At 47.0% G+C, this 22444-nt stretch overlaps 1 protein-coding gene across 1 annotated transcript; it reads left to right on the forward strand.

Moving 5' to 3' along the window:
- The first annotated feature begins 11516 nt into the window (after nucleotides 1-11516).
- On the forward strand, nucleotides 11517-17426 carry LOC114078864 (PRAME family member 12-like). The gene is made up of 4 exons (XM_071618548.1): nucleotides 11517-11818; nucleotides 12189-12770; nucleotides 13609-14071; nucleotides 17283-17426. The coding sequence occupies exons 1-4, from the start codon at nucleotides 11517-11519 to the stop codon at nucleotides 17424-17426; spliced, it is 1491 nt and encodes a 496-aa protein (XP_071474649.1).
- Nucleotides 17427-22444: the final 5018 nt, after the last annotated feature.

The raw sequence follows: 22444 nt of genomic DNA on the forward strand, positions 1-22444 counted from the left end.
ATTTACTCATTCCTCTTTGGTCATTCCACAGTGTCCTGTTCCCCTTATGGGAAGGGACATCCTCACAAAGTTGGGGACTATGCTCTGCTTCTCCCCTCATAGATGCTTCCATGCAGACTCACCTGCTGCTCCCCGACCCTCACCCTTACCTTAGGACCATCCCCTATTCTGTTGGCCAGTACCTTCTTATGACCCACTTCTGAGGTGGACGATTCCAGTCCTTCTATCACCTCACACCATGAGCCCATTCACATCTGTCAAAACCTCCTCCATTTTCTGCCCAATCACAACACTTGCTCTCCCTCCTTGCTGATGCTGTCCCTCTCTTTGCAGAGCAGACTTCATCCTAACAGACTTTCTCTCCCCTCTGAGGATTTGAGCTGGTTTGGACTCTGGTCTGAGGGCCCAGGACAATGACCACACACCTTTTTCCATTCACCTAGGGCTCTTCTCCTTTATCCACACACCAGTCCCATTGGAAAGTGACTCTACCCTTCTCCTCCCCTCCTCCTCACAAGTCTACCCCCTAGAGATGGCAGTGACAAGTCTCCTCTTGAGACACAAAAGTTAACTTAGATCTTGGCCCAGCACCAAGATTCTTGACCTTCCCATCCCTTCTCCTTCCCAAGTTCACTCTGAGTCTTGGTTCCCAGATGGCTCCTTCTTCCTTCAGGAGGGAATTCACGGGGCAGGGTAGGCAATAGTCTCTCTAGCCTCGGTTGTGGAAGAGCCTCCATTCCCAATATCAGCAGGCTGAACTTGTTGTCCTCATCAGAGCCTTCACTTTGGCAAAGGGAGCTTCCCTCAATGTCTACTGTCCCTTGAATTACATTTAGACTGAACTAAACTCCTTCCTTGGCTCTTCCTCTGTCACAGGCCCTCCCAAAGAAGCCACTCGACACCTCCCCTTTGAGCTTCTATATGGACAGCCCACCTCCCTGCTCAGCTCACCACCCTCTGATTCTCCACTACCCCTTGCTCCTCATCTTTTCTGGCCCCTTCTTGCATACACTAGGATCCTTCTTTGGCAACACAGGGATGTTGTTCTGGCAAAGCCAATTCTGCCTCTTCTCTTTCTCCCTCTCTCTCTCCTGGTGACCTGGTACTTTTCCCACTCCCAACAGCCCTCCACCTCCTCTCAATTCTCTGCAAAATGGACTGGGCTCTATTGAGTCATTCTTATCACTTGTTTGGTGGCCCACTTTGCGGGCATCCCATATCGTGTTGCTAACCCCAATTTAAAACAGTCCTCATCCTGTGAGAGCACAGGAGTTTTTTTTTGTTTGTTTGTTTGTTTGCTTTTTTTTTAAATAGATTGTAGTGGACACAGTGGCACACACCTGTAATTCCACCAACTCAGGAGCTAAGGCAGGAGGATTGTAAGTTCAAGAACAACCTAGGCAAGTTAGTGAGACCCTGTCTCAAGATAAAAAACAAAAGAGACCTGGGACATGGCTCAGTGGTCAAACAACCTTGTGTTCAATCCCATTTCTCCAAAAAAGAGCAGGTTAGGAATTGGTTCAGTGTGTAATAGGGGCTCACATGATGCTCTTTTACATATCTCTTGTAGCTTTGAATCTCACATTTTTCTCCCCCAAATCTTCTTCATTACCTCTCCTCCATGATCTTCTCCTTCCTAGTTTCTCCTTTCTAATGTCATTTTCTCTGAAACTGCTCTTTTAAAAAACCTGTTCCTGCTGATGGGCAGAAACACAGCCTTTGGAACAGGAGTTCCCTCATTTCCTCTTTTGCTAGCAAATTAACAAATATTCTTTTTCTTTTTTCTGAAAAATGTGTACTCCTTATAAGGGTTGGCATCAGGGAGACTGAGCTTTTAGCAACCAGTGGTATAGCTCCCTTGGGTTCAATCTCCAATACTAAAAATAAATAATCAAGCAAGCAAGCAGGATCAGCATACCTTTCCCCAGGCCATTGGCAATTATTTCTGTTATAGTCACCATGCTTGCCTTCCAAGCTTTAAAGGGTTTTAAACATGTTAGGTTCAGGACAGGATGACAGCGTAAGCTCTCTGCAGGGCATGCCAAACAAAGTTAGATGCAGGGTGACCTGGCCACTCCAACCCTTCTGTCTTGGTCTTTATCACCTGTTTGCATCAAGCCCAAATGCCCAAGCTCCTGTTCAAGGCTGAACACTTTACACCCCTGCTCAAGGCTGAACACTCAACCCCCCTTGTGCCAACAAGGCAGCTTGCAGACCCAGAGACCCCATTAGATTTGGGCTCTAAAACTTCCTTCCACCAGGCCCCTCTCTCTTGCTCTTGCTCTATTGCTCTTGCTCTATTGCTCTTGCTCTCTCTTTCTTCTCTTGCTTTTGCTCTCAATTGCTCTCTTTTTCTTTTCTCTCTTTTCTCCTCTGTTGCACTGCTGCAATAAAGATCTCTTGTTCGCTCCAAGTGTTGTGGTCACTTTCCTTTCAAAACACATTCCTACAACCACACACTCCAAACTACTGCCATCAGTTTCAGACAACTCAAGGAATCCAACACTGCTTGTGTCCTTGCTGAGGATGTCGATCAGCTGTGAACAACCGTGTACTTACAGGTGAAGCTAATGGTGAAAGTGTTCCATCAAAACGACACCATTCCAACACAGCAGGGCTGGCAGGCTGCTAGGAAGTGGGCATCCTGGACCACAACTGCCTGCTAACCAGAGCCATAACAAAAGACTCACAGAACCACAGCCTTATGCAAAATCCACCACAAATTGTACATAAAAAATATTTTTCTTTCTTTAAAATTTTTTAGGTACCAGGGATTGAACCCTGGGTTCCTATACCACTGAAGCACATCCCCAACCCTTTCTTATTTTTTATTTCACAACAGGGTCTAAGTAAGATGCTTAGGCCCTCAATAAGTTGCTCAGGCTGGCTTTGAACTTGCAATCCTCCTGCCTCCACCTCCTGAGTCTCTGGAATTACACACATGCACCACTGCATCCTTCACAAAATTATATTTTTATGAAAAGACACCCTTCTCAGCAGCTGCTTGTCATCCTGGACCAAGGCCACCCTTGTTACTGCATTGTTGCAGCCAATGATAATGGTTTCAAAGCACCTTATGTGGCCTTTGAAACCCTGTCTTCCTTTGCCCCCTGGATGGGCCTGACTTTACATGGGGTCCTGCATTTTCTGTCTCTTCTAAAGTCAGTTTTTGGAGAGCCACTCTATTGTTACCTGGGTGGCAGAAACATCTACCTGTCTCTAGTCCCAAGCACCAAGTCAAGGGTGGTAGCCGAGAGTGACACCTTGCCATTTCAACCCTCTTGCTCAGCTGCCTCAAGAGATGCCCCAAAGCAAGAAAAAGGTAAGACAAGTCAAATTTGAAGGCTGGACTTCAAATATTACTCAGTTTAAACCACCATCTAGGTTTTAAAATAATCTTAAGCCTGTTTCAACTGCAAACATAAGTGAAACAAATATGGGTGATTTCTTAAGAAAAAGGCACAGCCCAAACCAACAAAAACAAACCAAAAGGACTCTCTAGGTGTAATCACAGCCACTCATGAGGCTGAGGCAGGAGGATGACAAGCTCCAGGCCAGCCTGTGTAAGATAGCAAGGCCTACCTATCTCAAATTTTAAAAAGGGATGCGCCATGTGTGACTGCACATATGGTGCGATGCTACATGGTATGCAACAAGAGAAAGGAAAAGTTGTGCTGCAATTGTGTACAGTGAATCAAAATGCATTCTGCTGTGATATTTCCCTAATTAGAATGATAGATGATAGATGATAGATAGATAGATAGATAGATAGATAGATAGATAGATAGATAATGAAAGAAAAAAGTTCTAGTTACTTGAGATTCATTGTAGAGATTGTCATTTACTGAGATGACTGAAGAGAGTGGAGATATGGGGAATGGGAAAGAATGTTTTGGTGATTTGAGTTTTACAATATGATATGGTTTATCAATTTTCAATGAATTAGAATAAATTTGCACTGAAGCTAAAAATAATAATAAATAAAAAGGGCTAGGGGTGGTGCTTGGTGGACAGCACCCTGGATTCAATCCTTGGAGCTGCAACACCAACACACACCAACAAAGATCCTTTTTGCATTTTCCCATAGGCACTTGCGTCTGACAGGTTGCATGAACGTGCTCAACTTTTTAACTCTGATGCTCCCCAATTTCTGATTGGCTGTTACTCAAACTCTCTCCTTTCATTATGCTACAGAGAATTCCCTTATGGGCTCAAGAGACATAGAAACTGATTACGGTTGATGCAGCCTGGGAAATGTCCCACTTTGGGGAGAACTCAAAAGGCTCCAGATGACAGCCACCATGGAGACAGGGACAGATGCCTATCTGTTGTGTCCCTAAGAGCCCACCATTCACTCCTGGTGTTCACTCAGGTCTATCTTTCCTTCCTTCCTTCCAGCCTGTCTCAGTACAGGGGATGGAACCCAGGATCACTAGGAGAGTGCTCTACCTCTGAGCTCCATGCCCAATCCTTTTCATTTTTTATGTTGAGACACAGTCTTGCTAAGGTGCCCAGGCTGGCCTCAAGAGCACAATCATTTTGCTTCAGCCTCCTGAGTTGCTGCAATTACAGGAGTGGGAAACCTGGATCTGTGTGGTTTTTATCTAGTAAACCTATATATGTTGTTTGTTTTTCTTTTGTTTTGTTTGCATGGACAATGAACCCCCAAGAATGATAAATTCCATTTTTCTTCCCTAATACCAGAAACAGTTTGAGACCCTTATTGGAGACTAAAGGCAGAAGTGTCTCATGCAGCAGCAAGACAGTGGACTTCCACCAGGCAGTACCAGGACATTCTCAAAAACTACACTGTGTCTGAAACGTCAGTGGATATTAAGAAACAGGCCAGGCCAGGCCTGGTGGGGGAACGCCTGTAATCCCAGCAGCTGGGGAGGCTGAGGCACGAGAATGGCAAGTTCAAGGCCAGCCTGGGAACTTATAAAGACCCTCAGCAACCTAGGGAGATCCTGGCTTAAAATACAAAATAAAAAGTGATGGGAGGTAAATCCCCAGTAAAAGATAGATGTCGAAAGAGAAGTAAAGGTCCGGGTATCAGTGACTGGAACAACATGTTTCTTGATTGTTAACAACTTTGTTGGCCTCTAGGGCTTGGGATCAACTGGTGGGCAAACTGGCCACAATGACTGAGATGGCTGTGATCACGTCTAGCTCTATCCCTATGCTATGGTTTGGTGCAATTTATCCCTCAGAGCTTCAGGTAATGGAGCTTTGTGTGTTCTTAGAAAGGAATGGTTCTCCTGGGATGCTGAGCCCGTCCTTCTGAGAGTTGTTTACAAGCCTGACCCTGAGCCCCGGGTTGTTCTTTGGCTTCCTCCCACAGGCCAAACCAGGGGGGCTTCCTGATTTGGGTTGTGTATCTTTCAGAACTGTGAGCTAAATAAATCTCTTTTTTTTAAAAAAAAAAAGCCTGTCTCAGGTATTTCATGACAGTAACAGAAAATGGACTAGAGTACCAATCATCTGAAGGGATTCTTTTGTAGGAGAAATTTTACCTCAGGTAGGAATCTCTAAATTGGAAAATTCACTTAATAATAGTTTAGCAACTGTTACAAATAGTTTGAACCTTTGAATTGCCTACTAGCAGTGCAGTCTGAGAGGGATTTGGCCTCAGGCACACTCCAGAGGGGAAGTGATCTCTTTGTCCTGCTGTTCATCAGGAAGGAGTTTGTGCCCTAATTCGTGAAAAGTGATGTTTCTGATAAAAATCTAAAAGTTTTTAAAGAAGAAATGGGTGCTTTTCATGAGATGAGAACAAGTTCCACCATTGACTTATTCAGTTGGATAAATCTTGGTTCCTGGGAATCTTCATCCAGAAGAATTTTGCAGTCTGAGGCTATTATTCTCCTCATAGGTATGGTGCTTCTCCCTGGTGTGATGCAATCTCTCAAAGGTGTTAAATGCTCTATGGCCAGGTACCATGGTGCACACGTATAATCCCAGCAACACGGAGGCTGAGACAGGAGATTTGAAGGTTTCAAGCCAGTCTGGACAACCTAGAGAGACCCTGCCTCAAAATTTAAAAAAAAAGAAAAGAAAAAGGCTAGGTGTATTGCTAGTAGTAAATTGTCCCAAGTTCAATCCTCAGTACTACACACACACACACACACACACACACACACACACACTGCTTCCAAATCCCTGACTTTCCAAACAAGATGATAAGGTTTTCTCTTGGCTCCCAAGAGATTAGTAAAACAGAGAATGGGACCTGCAAACTCCAAGGAATGCCAGGAGAGCCTTTCTTCTGCACTCCAACTGAGATTATTAAGGTTCATTCTTAAGCACATTTGGAAATTGGTGGACAAATGATACCAAAGATAATTCAAAATGGTGATAGCTTTCATGTGGAATGTTCCAGATGAACAACCACCAAATAGCTGCACTCTAACAAGTACATTTTAAGCCAGGTGAGGTGAGCCATGCATGTAATTCCACCTTCTCAGAAGGCAGGAGGATGGCAAGATTCATGCCAGACTTGGCAATTTGGCAAGCCTGTTTCAAAATAAAACAAAATGGACTGGGTGCGTGGCTTAGTGGCAGAGTGCCCCTGGTTCAATGCTCAGTCCTAGAGCTTTGGGGAGTAACCTTTTACTATTTATTGATTGATTGATCCTAGGAATTGAACCCAGGGGCACTTGACGACTGAGCCACGTCCCCAGCTCTACTTTGTATTTTATTTAGAGACAGGGTCTCACTGAGTTGCTTAGTGCCTCGCCTTTGCTGAGGCTGGCTTTGAACTCTCAGTCTTCCTGTCTCAGCCTTCCTAGCTTCAGGTTGGTTTTAACAAGGTCTCTGATTACTTGGAAAAACAAAAACTGAGTCATCTCTGTTAAAATTTGAATTATTGTTTCCTATGACACAACTTTCTATATTAGCTTTCAAAATCTTTCAGCAGTTTTGCTAAATTAATTATCTTTCATAATGATCTAGGCCCTTACTTTCATTAAGTGCTTTAAACCTTTTCAGATTATTGACTTAACTTCTCTAGGATCAGATTCTACATTGTCACTTGACCTTGAGCTAACATTGGGATGTTCCACAGGGCTCCTGAATTTCTCAAGGTAATTCTAGAAGAAAGACATTAAGGCAATTAGCCTAATTTGTGAGATGGGAAGCCCTGTCAAATAAGACATGATATAGCATTGTTCAAGTTACATTTATTTGGCCCTTTAATTAATATTTGCTTCAAAATTCCACTAAATTCATAAAAATTCTCATATGTTTTCAGACATACTTCAGGAAAATATATTAAAATGTATGCCAATCTAATTACCTTGTTAATAGCTGGTTAAAGCAAATTCTCAACACATTTTTAAGCATGGGTATTCTCAGTGTTTATCAGAAAGTGTAACAATTCAGATTTTTTCCATAAAAGTAACTATAAACAGCTTCATGCAAAAAAGTTTTTTAAAAAAGTAAGAAATGAAAAAGAAGAAAAACAACTCTAAATAATGTACTTGAACACAGGTTTCTGATTTTTTTGTTTGCTTATTTATTTATTTATATATTTATTTATACTTTTCATGCAAGGGTGCAAATCCAGGTTCTTCTGAATGCTAGGCAAATGCCCTACGTTTTTAAATTTTAATTCAAAATAGGGTGTGGTGGTGCATACTTGTAATCCCAACTACTTAGGATGCTAAGGCATGAGGATCTCAAATTTGACCCCAATCTGAGCAATTTAGTGAGAACCTGTCTCAATAAATAAATAAATAAACGGGTTGGGGATGTAGCTGAGTGTTAAACCCTCCCTAGGTTTAATCCCCACTGCTAGAGAAAATTAAAACTAAATAAAATCACCACCTAAATATATTTTTTTTAAATGAACACCTAAACAATAAACTTTCTGCAAAAGTCCAGCTCCCAACAGAAAATCAGAGGCCTGGACCTGGAGATGAGAGAGCCAATGCCTATTGAACAGACAAAATTGATTTTAACAGTGACTTCCAGGTAGAGGGAGCCTGAGAGCCACTCCCTCAAAACCCACCTGTTGCTCAAATGTGGCTCAATGGGTCTCTATGTTGATTCCTAGTCATCCAATAATTTCCCCAGTGGGGACTAAACCAACCAGGACAAGTTCATCCTGACACTGAGATAGAATCAAACCCTAATCAAAGAATGGATGATTCAAGATGCTTCAGGAGAAAAGATAGATCTTCATCACAAGAGGGAATCATAAATGGCGTCCAAATCAACAGGGAGTAACATGTGTCATATCCTGATGAGGGGGAGTGAGGGTGCTGCAAGGAGAAGGTCAGTGGGCAGCACTGCCTCGTGCAACAACTATCACAAACCAGTCAGCCACAACCTCAGCTGTGCATAAAACTACCCCAACCTGTACCCCCATGTTTTCTAAGAGGACACCTGGCCAGTCGCTGCCTGTTGTCCTTGAACTGAGGCCACCCTTGGTACTGAATCTGTGGAGTCAGTGATAATTGATTCAAAGCTGCCTTTGACACCCTGTCTCCCTTTGCCTCCTGGATGGGGCTCTGACTCATCTTTCTTTGGGTGTCCTGCATTCCTGCCCTATTATGTCTGATTACCCTTGTTCTTTGGAGAGCCACTGTCTGTTGTGACTTAGGTTGACAGAAACATCTACCTGCCTCCTGCACCAAGTCAAGGGTGGTAAGAGAAGGCAGGGCTGTGGAGTGAAGTCACCCTTTCCACCTGGTGACACACAGACAAATGGCAGAGAGATTTAGAATTCAGTTGAGAGACTAGATTTCAATTGTTGTGGAGCCTAAAAAGCAATAATGGTTTAGATGCTGTGTCTCCCAACAGCTCACATGTGACAATGTTTTCGAGGAGAAATGATTGGTTTAGAGCCTTCACCTACTCAGTGAATCAATCCCTGATGGGATTAGGGATAAGAGGGGGTGGGTAGAGTGTGGCTGGAAGAAGCTGATCATTGGGGGTGTGAATATGGGTGTATATTTTGTATCTGGCAAGGGGCCATCTCTCTCTCTCTCTGCTTTCTAATGATGTGAGCCACTTCCCTCTGCCACACTCTTCCAACATGATGTTCAGCCTTCCCTTGAAGGTGAGGCCACAAGCAATGGAGACTGCAGTCTTAGGATTGAGACCTCTGAAACCATGAGTCCCCAAATAAACTTTTCCTCCACTGTAGTTGTTGGTGTCAGGTGTTGTAGTGACAGCGTGAAAAAGGTGACTAAGGCAAAGACAGAACATTGGTGTCCATTCTTCCTCCTGAGTGGCCCTGATCTACTGCAAGGTAATGTCACACCTATGTGACTGTTGGACACCTGGTTTCCATCTGTTTTCTTTGTGCATAACGCTAGTATCTTCAAAAAGCTGTTTTTACTATGGAATCTTTAGAAAATATTTAAAAAAATATTTTGGATATGGCAAAGATATCAAAATGATATTTGGGGGGTTTTATTTTTTTCTTACTGTAGGGATTCAGTGCTTTTCTGTCTTCCAGGCAGGAACACGAGAGTCACATATGGGCAAAATTCAGTCCACCGTGTGGAGTGCATGGACGGAGGCAACCCTGGCCCTCACTCTCCCTGATTCTGCCCTCCTGCAAAAACATGGGATTCAGTCAGTTAATCTGGAGAAAGAAAATCCGATCAGGATTATGTGGGTGGAGATTGGGGAATGTGATTAGATACTGCTTTCTGATTGGATACTAGTCAAAAGGTGGAGGTGGGGGCTTGGTCTGGGAGGCCCATAAATGCTTCTGCGGAGCCAGAGGAGAAACACAAGAGTCCTGGAGCCCAAGGAGAACCATCACCACATGCTGAGGCTTTGAGCACCCCGCACACCTGGAAAGATCCCGTAAGTCCCACACCACCCTGAGCACCACCGAGACACCTCCTCAGTTGTGCGGATTCAGGAACAATTTTCTGTTTTTTCTCATGAACCAATTTAGGACTTAGGGTTTGCCTCTTAGTGTAGTTTTTCGTTTATCCTGAACATTAACATTTCCACTTTAGTTTATGTCTCTTTCAATTTTCATTATTTCTTCCTTTTTTTTTTTTTTTTGGTTCCAGGGATTGAACTCAGGGACACTCAACCACTGAGCCACACCCCAGCCCTATTTCATATTTTATTTAGAGACAGGATCTCACTAAATTGCTTAGTGCCGCTCTTGCTCAGGCTAGCTTTGCATGCATGATCCTCCTGTCTCAATCTCAGGAGCCCCTGGGATTATAGGCTTGTGCACGCATGTCTCGCATTTAAAAAAAAAAAATAAACAAATAAGTTTACCTGGACTGCATTCTTTATCTATCTATTTATTTGGAAGTGCTGGTGATTGAAACCAGGGCCTTGTGCATATGAGGCAAGCATATACCAACTGACCTAATCCCCAGCCCGCCATTTATTAATTTTTATGTGCTGCTGAGGATCAAACCCAGTGCTTCACACGTCCTAGGCAACTGCTCTTCCACTGAGCTCCAACCCCACCCACTTTAAAATTACTTAAGTAGATTGCAATCCTGTTACCATCTAATTGATTAGAATTCTATTTTCTTTTATTTAAGGAAGACTTATTTATTTATTTGTACATAATATTTATTTTTTTAGATTTAGGTAGAAACAATATCTTTATTTTTTATTTTTATGTTGTGTTGAGGATCGAACCCAGTACCTCACACATTCCAGGCGAGTGCCCTACTGCTTCAGCCATATCTCCAGCCCTGGAATTCTATTTTCTGATAATAAAAATATTTATATTGTGCATCCTTAAAATTATACTTTTTGCTGTGCTTGGTGGCACATGCCTATAATCCCAGCAATTTAGGAGGTTGAGGAAGCACGAGGATTAGTGTTCAAAGCCAGCCACAGCAAATTAGCAAGGCCCTAAGCAGCCTCAATATAAAAAAGTAAAAAGAGCTGAGGATGTGGTTCAGTGGTTAAGTACCCAGAGTTCAATCTTTGGTATCAAAAACAAACAGGGCTGGGGATGTAGCTCAGAGGCAAAGCACCCTGAGTTTAATCCTGTGCCACAAAGTTAATAAATACAAACCAAAAGGGGTAAGGGTGTAGCTCAGTGGTAAGCTACCCCTTGCTTCAATCCCTAGTATCACCAAAAAAAAAAAAAAAAAAAAAAAAGAAGAAGAAGAAAAGTACAAGTAAGTAAGTAAATTAATTTAAAAATTGCTCTTTTTAAAAATGAAAACCAATGACACCCACTTTAGTTATTTATTTACTGAAGCTAGGGATTCAACTCAGGGGCACTCTACTACTGAGCTACATCCCCAACCCTATTTTATTTTTCTATTTTGATACGTGGTCTCTCTAAGTTCTAGGCTGGCCTGGAATTTGTGATCCTCCTGCCACAGTCTCCCAAGCCATGGGGTTATAGGCCTGAAGCACCAGGCCTGGTTTGCCACCTAAGGAGTGAAATTGGATCAATCAATTGCCAAAGCATCCACTTGGCTGAGTGGTTTTCTCGGGGTGGGTTTAAGGTAGAGCTATGGAGCTTGGCTGTGAATGATGTGTTTGGGCGGGGTATCCCCCAGGATCGCTCCATGCAGACTCCAAAGGATGAGCAGCGGACCCCACCCACACTCCAGGAGCTGGCAGGGCGCAGCCTCCTAAAGGACAAGTCCAGGGCCATCCTAGCTCTGGAGCACCTGCCCATACAGCTCTTCCCACCACTCTTCATGGAGGCCTTCAGCGGGGGGCACACTGAGGTCCTGAAGAAAATGGTGCAGGCCTGGCCCTTCACCCGCCTGCCGCTGGGGGCCCTGATGAAAAAGCCACAGCTGGAGATGATCCAAGCGGCACTGGATGGGCTGGACATGCTGGCTGCCCAGCAGGATCGCCCCAGGTGAGGGGGACCCTGGAAGGGAGCTCCCTGGTGTCCAGGGAAGTGATGGCTGTGGGCAGGGAGAGTGGGTGCTGAAGTGTGCCCAACAGGCTTCCTGTGCTGCCAGCAAGGAGGGGTGGAGAGGCCTTGGCCATGCTGACCCCACCTGGGAGGGGCTTCCAGATGTGGAGTTGCTTGTGGTAGCTGTGCTGACCCCTGAAGGAGGTTGTGCCTGCCCCTCCCTCAGCTGATACAGGTGGGGGCACCAGGCTAGATTGAAGGGGCAAGGGGTAGAGAAAAGTGAGACAGAAGGAAGAGGTGGAGCAGGGGGCAGTAGCTGAGAGGTGAAGGAAGGGTCCTCAGGGCTGAGACTCTGCTGTGGTCCCCGCAGGAGGTGGAAACTGCAGGTGCTGGATTTGCGGAAGGTTCATGGGAACTTCTGGAGGATGTGGTCTGGAGCCGCGGTCGATGCCTGCTCACCAGGAGTCATGAAGGAGAGGCAAACAGTGAAGGCCTCTCCAGACACAGGGCCCACTCTGCCCTTGAAGGTGTTAGTAAACCTGCGCTTTCAGCAAAGATCCCTGAATGCATTCCACTCCTTCCTCTTTCACTGGGTGGATGAGAGGAAGGGTCTGATACAGCTGTGCTGCAAGAAGCTGCAGATGTGCTCTTTGCCCGTCCATACCATCGAGAAGATCTTGGAGAGGTTGGATCTGGACTCTATCCAGCAGTTGGACGTGCAGTGTTTCTGGAGACTGTCCACCTTGGCTACTTTTGCCACCTATTGGGGCCAGATGAGCAACCTGAGGAAGCTCTTCTTCTCCCACGTCTATGTGTCTGCCTATGCTTCCCAGGAGGAGAGAGATCAGTTGATGGATGACATTACCTCACAGTTTGCCAAGATGGACAGCCTCCGGAGGCTGTACCTGGATGGTGTCTTCCTCCTAGAAGGCCGTCTGTGCCAGGTGCTCAGGTGAGGAAGCAGAGGGAACTGTCCTAGGACATCAGAGCAAACTCTTTGTCACATGAAACTTCAGCGGGCACCTGCTGTGTGCCAGCCATGGTGACTTAACATTGATGGAGATGTTAGAAAGTCAATGAAGTGTTTGTATCACTCTGTCCTGAAGCCAGGTCTCACCTAAACCCCCACACAGAAGCAGAGTCCTAAACAGGGGTCCGTGGTCTGAGGAGCAGAACTCTGCTGGGAAGCCAGGTGGTGGGGAGAGGAGCTAGTGAGTGGGTGTGATGTTTCTTCCCTGGGAGGCCTGTCCAGCAAAGGTGGGGAGAAGCAGGGTAGAGGGGAGGGCGCCTGAGGAGGGAAGCCCCTACACCTACACCTTGTAACAGGGAAGCTCTGTGCTCTCCAGCGGGGAGCAGAGGACCTGCCTTAAATGCCCCCCTGGGGAAGGCTGCTCTGAGCTCTGGGTGGTGATTCTGCACTGGAGGGTGAGGAGCAGGGGTGGAGGGTACAGGTGTGAGCCCTGCAGGAAGGCAACCCCAGTTTGTGCGGCTCCATCTTGCCTGGGTTTGTTATTTGTGCATGTCTCACCCTGACCCCCTCTGCTACAGCTGTGGCTTTCTGCTTGGCAGCCAGGAGGGGCACCTTAGAGATGATGGACCCACCTGGTCACTCAAGTGGGGGTGAAAGGCTCAGCATGAGACAGGGTGATGCCAACAAGCAGATTCTGCAACAGGCAGAGTCCTGGGTGGAGACCATAATCAGAAGGTCAAGGTGACCTTGGGCTTGGGCCAATTTGTCTTCTCCCACCTTGACATCACTCCTCAGAACTAACTGCTTGATCTTTGCTTAGGCTCCTGAAGACCCCCCTGGAGACCCTCTCAATAACCGACTGCCTGCTCTCAGATCCAGACTGGAATGATCTGTCGGGGTCTCCAAACCTCGACCAGCTAATACACCTGACGCTGTGGGGCAGCAAATTGACGAGTTTCAGTCCTGAGCCCCTCGTAATTCTGCTAGAGAATGCTGCAGCCACCCTTGAGACCCTAAACTTGCAGGACTGTGGGATCACCAACTCCCAGCTCCAGGCCATCCTCCCTGTCCTGAGCTGCTGCTCCCAGCTCAGGGTCTTGAGCTTCAATGGGAATGACATCTCCATGTCGGTCCTGAGCAACCTGCTGCTTCACACTTCCAGGCTGACCCGGTTGAGCCTAGAGAAGTACCCTGCCCCTCTGGAGAGCTATGATGCCCAGGGTGCCATCCACCCAGGGAGACTTTTCCAACTCATCGATGAGCTGATGGCGACACTGAGGGATGTGAGAGAGCCAAAGAGCATCCTTTTCTATACTAAACCCTGCCATAGATGTGGCAACTGGTTTATCTATAACCTGCCCTCCAGTCCGTGTCGCTGTTGGCTGCCTGCCTAGTGGGATGCATATATGAGAAATGTTCTCCTGTGCACTTGAAAATAAAGGAAAGACACGAGTGTCTCTCCAAGGGGAACTAGAAACAGGATACCAGGGAACTACTTAACATGAGTGGGAACAGAAAAGCTAATGCAGGAGGCCTGGGTCACAGAGTCTTGGTTCCCGTCGGGAGACTTGGAACCGATGGGGACATGTTTCTTAGGAGTCAGGAACAGGAATCTGAATTTGTACATTTGTGCTGAGAGGTACACAGGGTACGACTCCTGCATGGATGGTTGCAAATGAGCGACTTGCAAATGAGCCACTTGGGGAACTTGTGGCAGAGCCTCTGCTGTCCTCCATGGTTTTCAGCTTAAAGGTCAGGAAGCTAACCCAGTGGCTGATCAGTGCTCATCAGTGACACTGGAGCTGAGGACCTCAAGGCATCACAATAATGCAGGGCCATTCTGAGTATACCGTCCATTCTTTACTTCTCTCTGGGTGCCATTCCTTCCGATGCATGTGGCTGTTCGATGAGGTAATGCGCCTGCCTTAAATGCCCCCCTGGGGAAGGCTGCTCTGAGCTCTGGGTGGTGATTCTGCACTGGAGGGTGAGGAGCAGGGGTGGAGGGTACTGAGCAGGGGTGCCAACGGAACTGAGAACACTAACCTGCTCTCCAAAGGAGTTTATCTGAGGATAGTAGGAGACTTCCATCTGAGTTATTCAGGTCATAGTGGACCATAGCCTTTTCCACAAGGGCTGAGGTTCAGGGAAAAATAGTCTGAGTCTTTGTGTATGTGTATGTGTGTGTGTGTGTGTGTGTGTGTGTGTCTGTGTGTGTGTTGGGGATTGAACCCAAGAGTGCACTACTACTGTAGAGAACTTCATAGAATACAACTTATAAATCCTTGTAAAATTTAACAACCCAACAATCAAGAAACCTAAAGGGAGGTTGGACATGTACCCAAGAGTTAGGTGCAATAGATAAAATTATAAATGCAAGTTTTCCTGCAATTCCAATCCCCAGCACCTGTCATCTAATGGGCCTGCAGACTCCAAATGGTTCTCAGCAGACACCTTCACTCTGCTGTCTCTGGTACCCAGGTGATAAGCAGAGCCAACACTGTTGCCTTCTGAAAAATAAGCAATAAACCCAGACTGGGAATCTACAAGTGTACCCTCAAACGCCACATCACCCCTCTCAGGCATCACGCCAAGACCTCTCAACCATACAGTGTCCTAGAAATGCCTCTCACTCAATTTGCAAATGATTTGTTTTATGGTCTCCTACTGCACAGGATTCTAAAATAGTTTTTCTTCACCTTTAACAGTAGGTGGCAAATGAAAGCCATAAGACCTGCTTGGATAAACTTGAGTTGTCTGCAGAAGAAATCCGTTATGCCTGGAGCAGTGGCACATGCCTGTAATCCCAGCAGCTCAGGAGGCTGAGGCAGAGGGATTGCAGGTTCAAAGCCAGTCTCAGCAGAAAGTGAGGCACTAAGCAACTCAGTGAGACCCTGTCTCTAAATAAAATACAAAATAAGCTGGGGATGTGGCTCAGTGGTCGAGTACCCCTGAGTGAAATCCCAGTACACACCCCCACAAAAAAAAACAACAAAGAAATAAAGAAAAAGTCTATTATTTAGGTTATGCTCTGATTATGCAGGAAATTCCCTCTTACCTGAAGAAGAAAAGCCATCCCAGGTCTTCCTAAACCCAGAACTGAGATAATTAAGAGGTTTCCCTTCCATCTCTAAGATTCAAATCCTCTATGATCTTGTAACCCAGCTTTTATAATTTCTCTCTAAAAGTTTCTTTCAGTACTTGGGATGGAACCCCGAGGCTCTCTAGCACTGAAATACAACCTCAGTCCTTTTAATAATTTTATTTTGAGGTAGGGTCAGTTGCCTGAGCTGCTGGACACAATGGCACAGAACTAAAAGCCCAGCAACTCAGGAGGCTGAGGCAAGAGGATCATAAGTTCAAGGCCAGCTGCAACAATTTAGGGAGACCCTGCCTCAAAAAATAAAAAGGGCTGGGAATGTGACTCAGTGGTAGTGCACCCCTAGGTTCCATCCCCAGGACCATAAATGAACAAATAAATTGCACTTGCTATAGCCCGGCCACTGGTGATGTCAGAGAAGGAGATGCTGGAGAGTGACCGAGGGACCTCAGGGTCTGGTCCCCTGTTTAGTCCTGAAGGATGGACTCATCACCACCCACACAGAAGCAGAGGGCTAAACAGGGGTCTGTGGTCTGGGAAGCCAGGTGGTGGGGAGAGGAGCTAGTGAGGTGGGTGTGAGGTTCCTTCCCGGGGAGGCCTGTCCAGCGAAGGTGGTGAGAAGCAGGGTAGAGGGGAGGGTGCTGAAGGAGGGAAGCCCCCACACCTGCACCTTGTAACAGGGAAGCTCTGTGCTCTGCAGCAGGGAGCAGAGAGCCACCTCCAATGCCCCCCTGGGGAAGGCTGCTCTGAGCCTCAGTTGGTGATTCAAAGTTGAGGGTGAGCAGCAGGGATGGAGGCCTTGCAGATGGTGGACCTACCTGGTGTAAGGCTTACCCTGAAATGGGTGATGTGAATGAGCAGATTCTGCAACAGGCAGAATCCTGGGAGTTGACCATCATCAGGGGTCAGGGTGACCTTGGGCTTGGGCCACTTTGTCTTCTCCCACCTTGACATTGCTCCTCAGAACTAACTGCCTGGTGTCTCCTTAGGCAACCCTTCCCACCAGACCCTCTCAATTACTAACTCCCTGTACTTGGAATCAGAGTTGGGGCCTGGGTATCAGACAGCTGAATCTTGATGGCAATAAAATTTAAAGCCAGGTGTGGAGGTGAACACCTCTTATACTAGTAGCTCAGGAGTCTGAGGCAGGAGGATCAGAAGTTCCAAAACAGCTTCAGCAACTTCTCAAGATCCTGTCTCAAAATACAAAAGGAAGTGGACTGGGGATGTAGGTCTGTGTTAGAGCACCCCTGGGTTCAATTCCCAGTCCCTCTTCCTCCAAAAGATGTCCAGTTTAAGTCCTGTGCCCCTCCAAGTTCTGCTACAGAAAGTCGTAGCTACTCTGCAGAGGGGAAGGAAGGGGCCTCAGGGCTGAGACTCTGCTGTGGTCCCCGCAGGAGGTGGAAACCGCAGGTGCTGGATTTGTGGAAGGTTCATGGGAACTTCTGGAGGTCGTGGTCTGGAGCCATGGTCGATGCCCGCTCACCAGAGGCCATGAAGAAGAATTGAAAATTGAAACATGGTCCAGCAATGGCAGCTAAGCCACCCTTGAAGGTAGTCATAGACTTGTGCCTCACAGAAAGGCCCCTGGATGAATTCCAGGTCCACTTGTTCCTGTGGGTCACACAGAGAAGGGACATGGTACACCTGTGTTGCGAGAGGCTGAAGATCTGTGGGAAACCCACCCGCCACACCAGGAAGGTCCTGAGACTGCTGCAGCTGGACTCTGTCCAGAAGGTGGAAGTGCACTGCACCTGGACGCCCTCCACCTTGGCTGCTTGTGCTCCTTTCTTGGGCCAGATGAGGAACCTGAGGATGCTGCTGGTCTCCCAGGTCCGCGTGCCTGCCCACACCTCCCCAGAGGAGCAGGAGCGGCTGCTGGCCCAGCTCACCTCGCAGTTCCTCAGGATGCACTGCCTGCGGAAGTTCCATGTGGATGCTGTCCTCCTCCTCAAGGGCCACCTGGAGCACGTGCTGGGGTGAGTAAGGGGGGTGAGCATCTTCTGCAGAGCAGTATCAGTAAATCTGAAAGGGCACCTACTGTGTGCCAGCCACTGACACTCTCATGGTGAACAAGACACTGGAAGGTAAATAACCCCTCATCTGTCCCTTTTGTATCCTGAAGCTCCATCTCCTAACCTGTGTTAGAGCAAAGGGCTAAACCAGGGTCCGTGGTCTCGGAAGCATAACTCTGCTTGGAAGCCAGCTGGGGAGAACAGGAGCTAGAGAGGGTGGGTGAGGTTCCTTTTTTGGGAGGCCTATCCAGCGAGGGTGGTGGGAGACGGGGTAGAGGAGAGGGCGCTGGAGGAGGGAAGCCCCCTCACCTGCACCTTGCGACAGGGAAGCTCTGTGCTCTCCAGAGGGTAGCAGAGGAGCTGCTTCTAATGCCCCCCTGGAGAAGGCTGCTCTGAGCCTCAGGTGGTGATTCTGGGGTTGAGGGTGAGGAGCAGGGATGGAGGGTACAGGGTGTGAGCCTCGCAGGTGGACAACCCCGGTGGGTTTCCTTCATCTTGCCTGAGTTTATCCTTTGTAGATGACTCCCCATTTCCTCCTGTGCACAGAGCTGTGCCCTTCTGCTTGGCAGTGAGGAAAGGAGCCATAGAGATGTGTACCCATCTGGTCACAGGAGTGATGGTGAACCTCGCCCTGACATGGGGTGATGTGAATGACCAGATTCTACAAGAGGCAGCATCCTAAGTGTGGACCATTGTCTGATGACCAGGGTGACTTTGGGTTTGGGCCAATTTGTCTTCTCCCACCGTGACATTGTTCCTCAGAACTAACTGTCTGGTTTCTCCTTAGGCACCCGAAGACCCCCCTGAAGACTCTCTCAATAACCAACTGCCGGCTGTCAGATTCTGACTGGAATTATCTTTCCCGATTTCCAAACACCAGACAGCTCAGACACCTGGAACTGAGGGGCATAAAACTGACCAATTTCAGTCCAGAGCCCCTCAAAATTCTGCTGGAGACTGTTACAGCCACCCTGAAGAGCCTGGACTTGGAAACTTGCAGGATGACTGACTCCCAGCTCCAGGCCCTGCTGCCTGTCCTGAGACGCTGCTCCCAGATCAGGGTTTTGAGCTTCCATGGGAACCGCATCTCCATGTCAGCCTTAAGGGACCTGCTGCTTCACACTTCCAGGCTGAGCCAGATGAGCATAGAGCTGTACCCTGCCCCTCTAGAGAGCTATGATGCCCAGGGTGCCATCCCCCCAGGGAGATGTTCCCAACTCTGTGCTGAGCTCACAGCAATAGTGAGAGACTTTAGGCAGCCAAAGGTCCTTGTGTTCTGTACTGTCCCATGTCCTCAATGTGGTAGCTTGTTCCTCTACAACCAGGGCCTCCTTCACTGTTCCTGTCCAACAGCTGTCTAGTTGGGTGTGTTTCAAAAGCATACTTCTAGGCAATTGGAGGTATAACCAGGATGTAAGGTCACCTCAGAGGGAACTCAGAGCCCACCATTTCAGACACTGCCTGAGGTGTGGATGGGAAAGGAAGGTGCAGCAGGGGGCTCCATTGGAGGGAATCCCCCCAAGGATAGGACCTTCAGGACATGTGTCTTCATAGAGACATACACAGGGACCTGGATTTCTACAAGGGGATTCAGGCTTGATGGGCACAGGAAGAAGCTATTGTGTTTCATGGCTGGTCCATAAATAGTCAGAAATGAAGGGAATCTCAAGGTTAGTATTCTGATGTCCTCTGTGATGGATTTACCTGGCTTTCTGATGAAACCTTGGGATTCTCCAGGTGCTGATGGAGAAAGACGGCCCTGGGTACTTGGTGAACAATAAGGTTCAGCCCCAGGAAGTCAAGGGATCAAACTGAAATCTGGTCATGATGTATGGCTACTCTGTGTCTTAACACATGCAGGTGCACACAGGTGGCCTGGAACATTCTATGTAGGCACTGAACATGAGCCAAGGCAAGAAAACCTCTTCTCAGGGACCTCAGTGCCACCCAGACATTCAACACTGCCCCTTCCTCATGGATCTTCATGTAGACTCAGAAACCTCAGGTCCCTGACTCTGGATGCGCTGGGCAACGGCATCTGTGCATATGACAGGCCCCAGTGTCTGACTCCCAGTGCCTGCAGGAGGTGTCCATGCTGTACTTTGATCAGAGCCTCTGGGTCTCACCAAACGTTGCCTGTCATCCACCTAGGTAGTGTGTCCTCAAACTATTGGTGCCCATTGAAGGTGTCCAAATTCTCTTTCAGCAAAATAGTAGAATCATATAGGTAGATAAAACTTGCAAATATTTCAAAATGAAACTGAATAAATTACAAGCTCTTGTGGGGCGGGGGTTGCACATAACTGACAGACCTTCCCCTAACACTTCCCTCTGCTGAGGACTGGGCTGATTGGGTTGCGCAGCGACCTTAGCCTTAGCTTCCCATCCAAGGATGAGAACGAGGTCCCCCTGTCTTCATTTGAGGTGTTCTAAAGCTGCCAATGGACGTGTTTTAATTATGGCTTGAATAACTCTCGACACATGGTGAACTGGAACCCACTTGGATGTGTAAGCAGACTGCAGCTCACTCTTGGAACTGGTATCAGAGTCTGGGCCATGCACACCAGCTCATCTCTGCCCGAAACAGTGAACTATGTGCCTCACCCCCTCTTCATGGAAGTTCCTTTTTTGTGGCTCTAAGTCTAACTTGCACATGTGGCAGGAGGAAGGTTCTGAGCAGCATTTGTTCTGCACTGCTGCTGGACTCTGGGTTCAAATGAAGCCAAAGATATGCATAATGAGATCTGTCGTCATTTGTTCTTTTAAGAATTATCATGACTAAAAAGGGACTTGAAGATACTTTGGTGTCTCCAGACCCCTTGAACACTGGAAGGGTTGTGAGGGCTCTTGGTCTTCCCAGAGCCCTGGGGATAAAGCACTCACCTCTCTTTGAGCTGCTCATTTTGGACTCTAGGTTCATTTGTGCTGTGAGACAGCACACAAATGTAGGATGTCATGACAAACAGGATCGGGTGTGTAAGGGTGGCTGGGTCAGGCAGATGGGACTGGGTTCAACTCCTTGTGTGATAGTCCAGCCAAAGTGACTCCATATTGTTTTGTGACTCCATTTTGTAAAACCACCATGCCAAGTAGAAAGTCATGACCAGGGCAAGATGTTCTTTTCTTTTGGCTATAGAAACCTTTAAGAACACGGAACTACCTAATGGGGCATTGTTTCTGTAACTAGGGGAACGGGACTCTGTTTCTGTAACTGGGGTGACTGGGCTAATTGTGATTGGCTGAGCATCCCTCCACCTGACTGCACTTTCCCGCTTCTGTAACTTGGCTTGCTTGCATTGGCTGGACCCCCAAACACCCCTTTTGTGGTTTTCAGGCTTATAAGGAGCAACCTTGCAATTGTTTGGGACTGATCAGGGGAACAGCTTTATGTTTGGTCAGTTGCCATCTGTGTACTTCAATAAAGGCTTGATTCAATTATAAGTGAGTGGTCTAGAAGTCAATCTGTGAAACCCGGGATGATGCTTTAACTATAACACTTGGAGCAGCTACTGAAAGATGCAGAGTCCTTTGTGCATCTGCATCAAAACAGTGTAGAACCCCTTCTGGAACACTGGCCAATTTCACCTGTACAGTCTAGGAACCCAGAATCCATGCTTTTCTAGAGAAATGAGTGAACTTCATCAAAGCTAATTCAGGGAGCTGGGGAATCACTCAGTGGTAGAGCACTTGCTAGCATGTGGAAGGGCCTGGGTTCCAGCAAGGCATCACAGAAATAAATAAACAAATAAATAAGTCCAAAAATGATGTGACCATATTGGGAAGGTTTAATTGGAATAGATCTGTCTACCTGGTAGAAATATTCAAAAAGAAAGAACCAAAACCCACATAAAAAAAATGGAATGCATTCTTTAATTGGTCTGCACAGGTATGTAAAATTGATGTCCTCAAAGATTCTTTTCCAAAAACAACTGCAAAAGCCGGCTTGGTGGTGCTCAGCTGTAGTCCCAGCAGCCCAAGAGGCTGAGGCAGGAGGGTGGTGAGTTCAAAGCCAGCCTCATCAATTTAGTGAGGCTGTAAGCAAGGTTACAAGACCCAGTCTCAAAATCCCCTCTGAGGGTGTGCCTCAGTGGCAAAGCACCCTTGGGTGCAATGCCTGGTCCACAAGACAATAACAAGTAGGAAAAGCTGGTTGGAGTGGCACATGTCTGGAATCCAGCTACTTGTAAAGTTTAATTAACTCATATCTTCTCCCAATTTTACTAATTGGGGGCATAGTCCATGCATATATTTTCCAGTCCCTTGACATGCAGGACTAGGCCATTTATTTGAGATTTTTTTTCCTAATGTAGGTATTTCTTGCTGGAAACTTCCCACTTAGAATTACTTTTGTTGTGTCCACAGGTTTGAATATCTTGTGTGGCCCTGTTCATTGGTCTGCAGGCATTTTACACTTTCATTTTGATTTCTTCAAAGACCCATTGGTTGTTGGGGAGCACGCTGAAGAATTCCCATGCTTTGTAACTGCCCGGGGGTTCCTCCTGCTATGGACCTAACCTATGCACATGCTCCTGTGTGCTTTAAGT

This window comes from Marmota flaviventris, chromosome 10 (assembly GCF_047511675.1).
Source record: "Marmota flaviventris isolate mMarFla1 chromosome 10, mMarFla1.hap1, whole genome shotgun sequence".
Taxonomy (NCBI): domain Eukaryota; kingdom Metazoa; phylum Chordata; class Mammalia; order Rodentia; family Sciuridae; genus Marmota; species Marmota flaviventris.

Excerpts from the sequence above, each read along its gene's own strand:
- LOC114078864 (XM_071618548.1), top strand. The coding sequence starts at position 11,517 with ATGCAGACTCCAAAGGATGAGCAGCGGACCCCACCCACACTCCAGGAG. Across the intron at positions 11,819-12,188 it reads GCCCAGCAGGATCGCCCCAG|GAGGTGGAAACTGCAGGTGC; the intron begins GTGAGGGGGACC and ends TGGTCCCCGCAG. Across the intron at positions 14,072-17,282 it reads TGATGGCGACACTGAGGGAT|GAGGTGGAAACCGCAGGTGC; the intron begins GTGAGAGAGCCA and ends TGGTCCCCGCAG.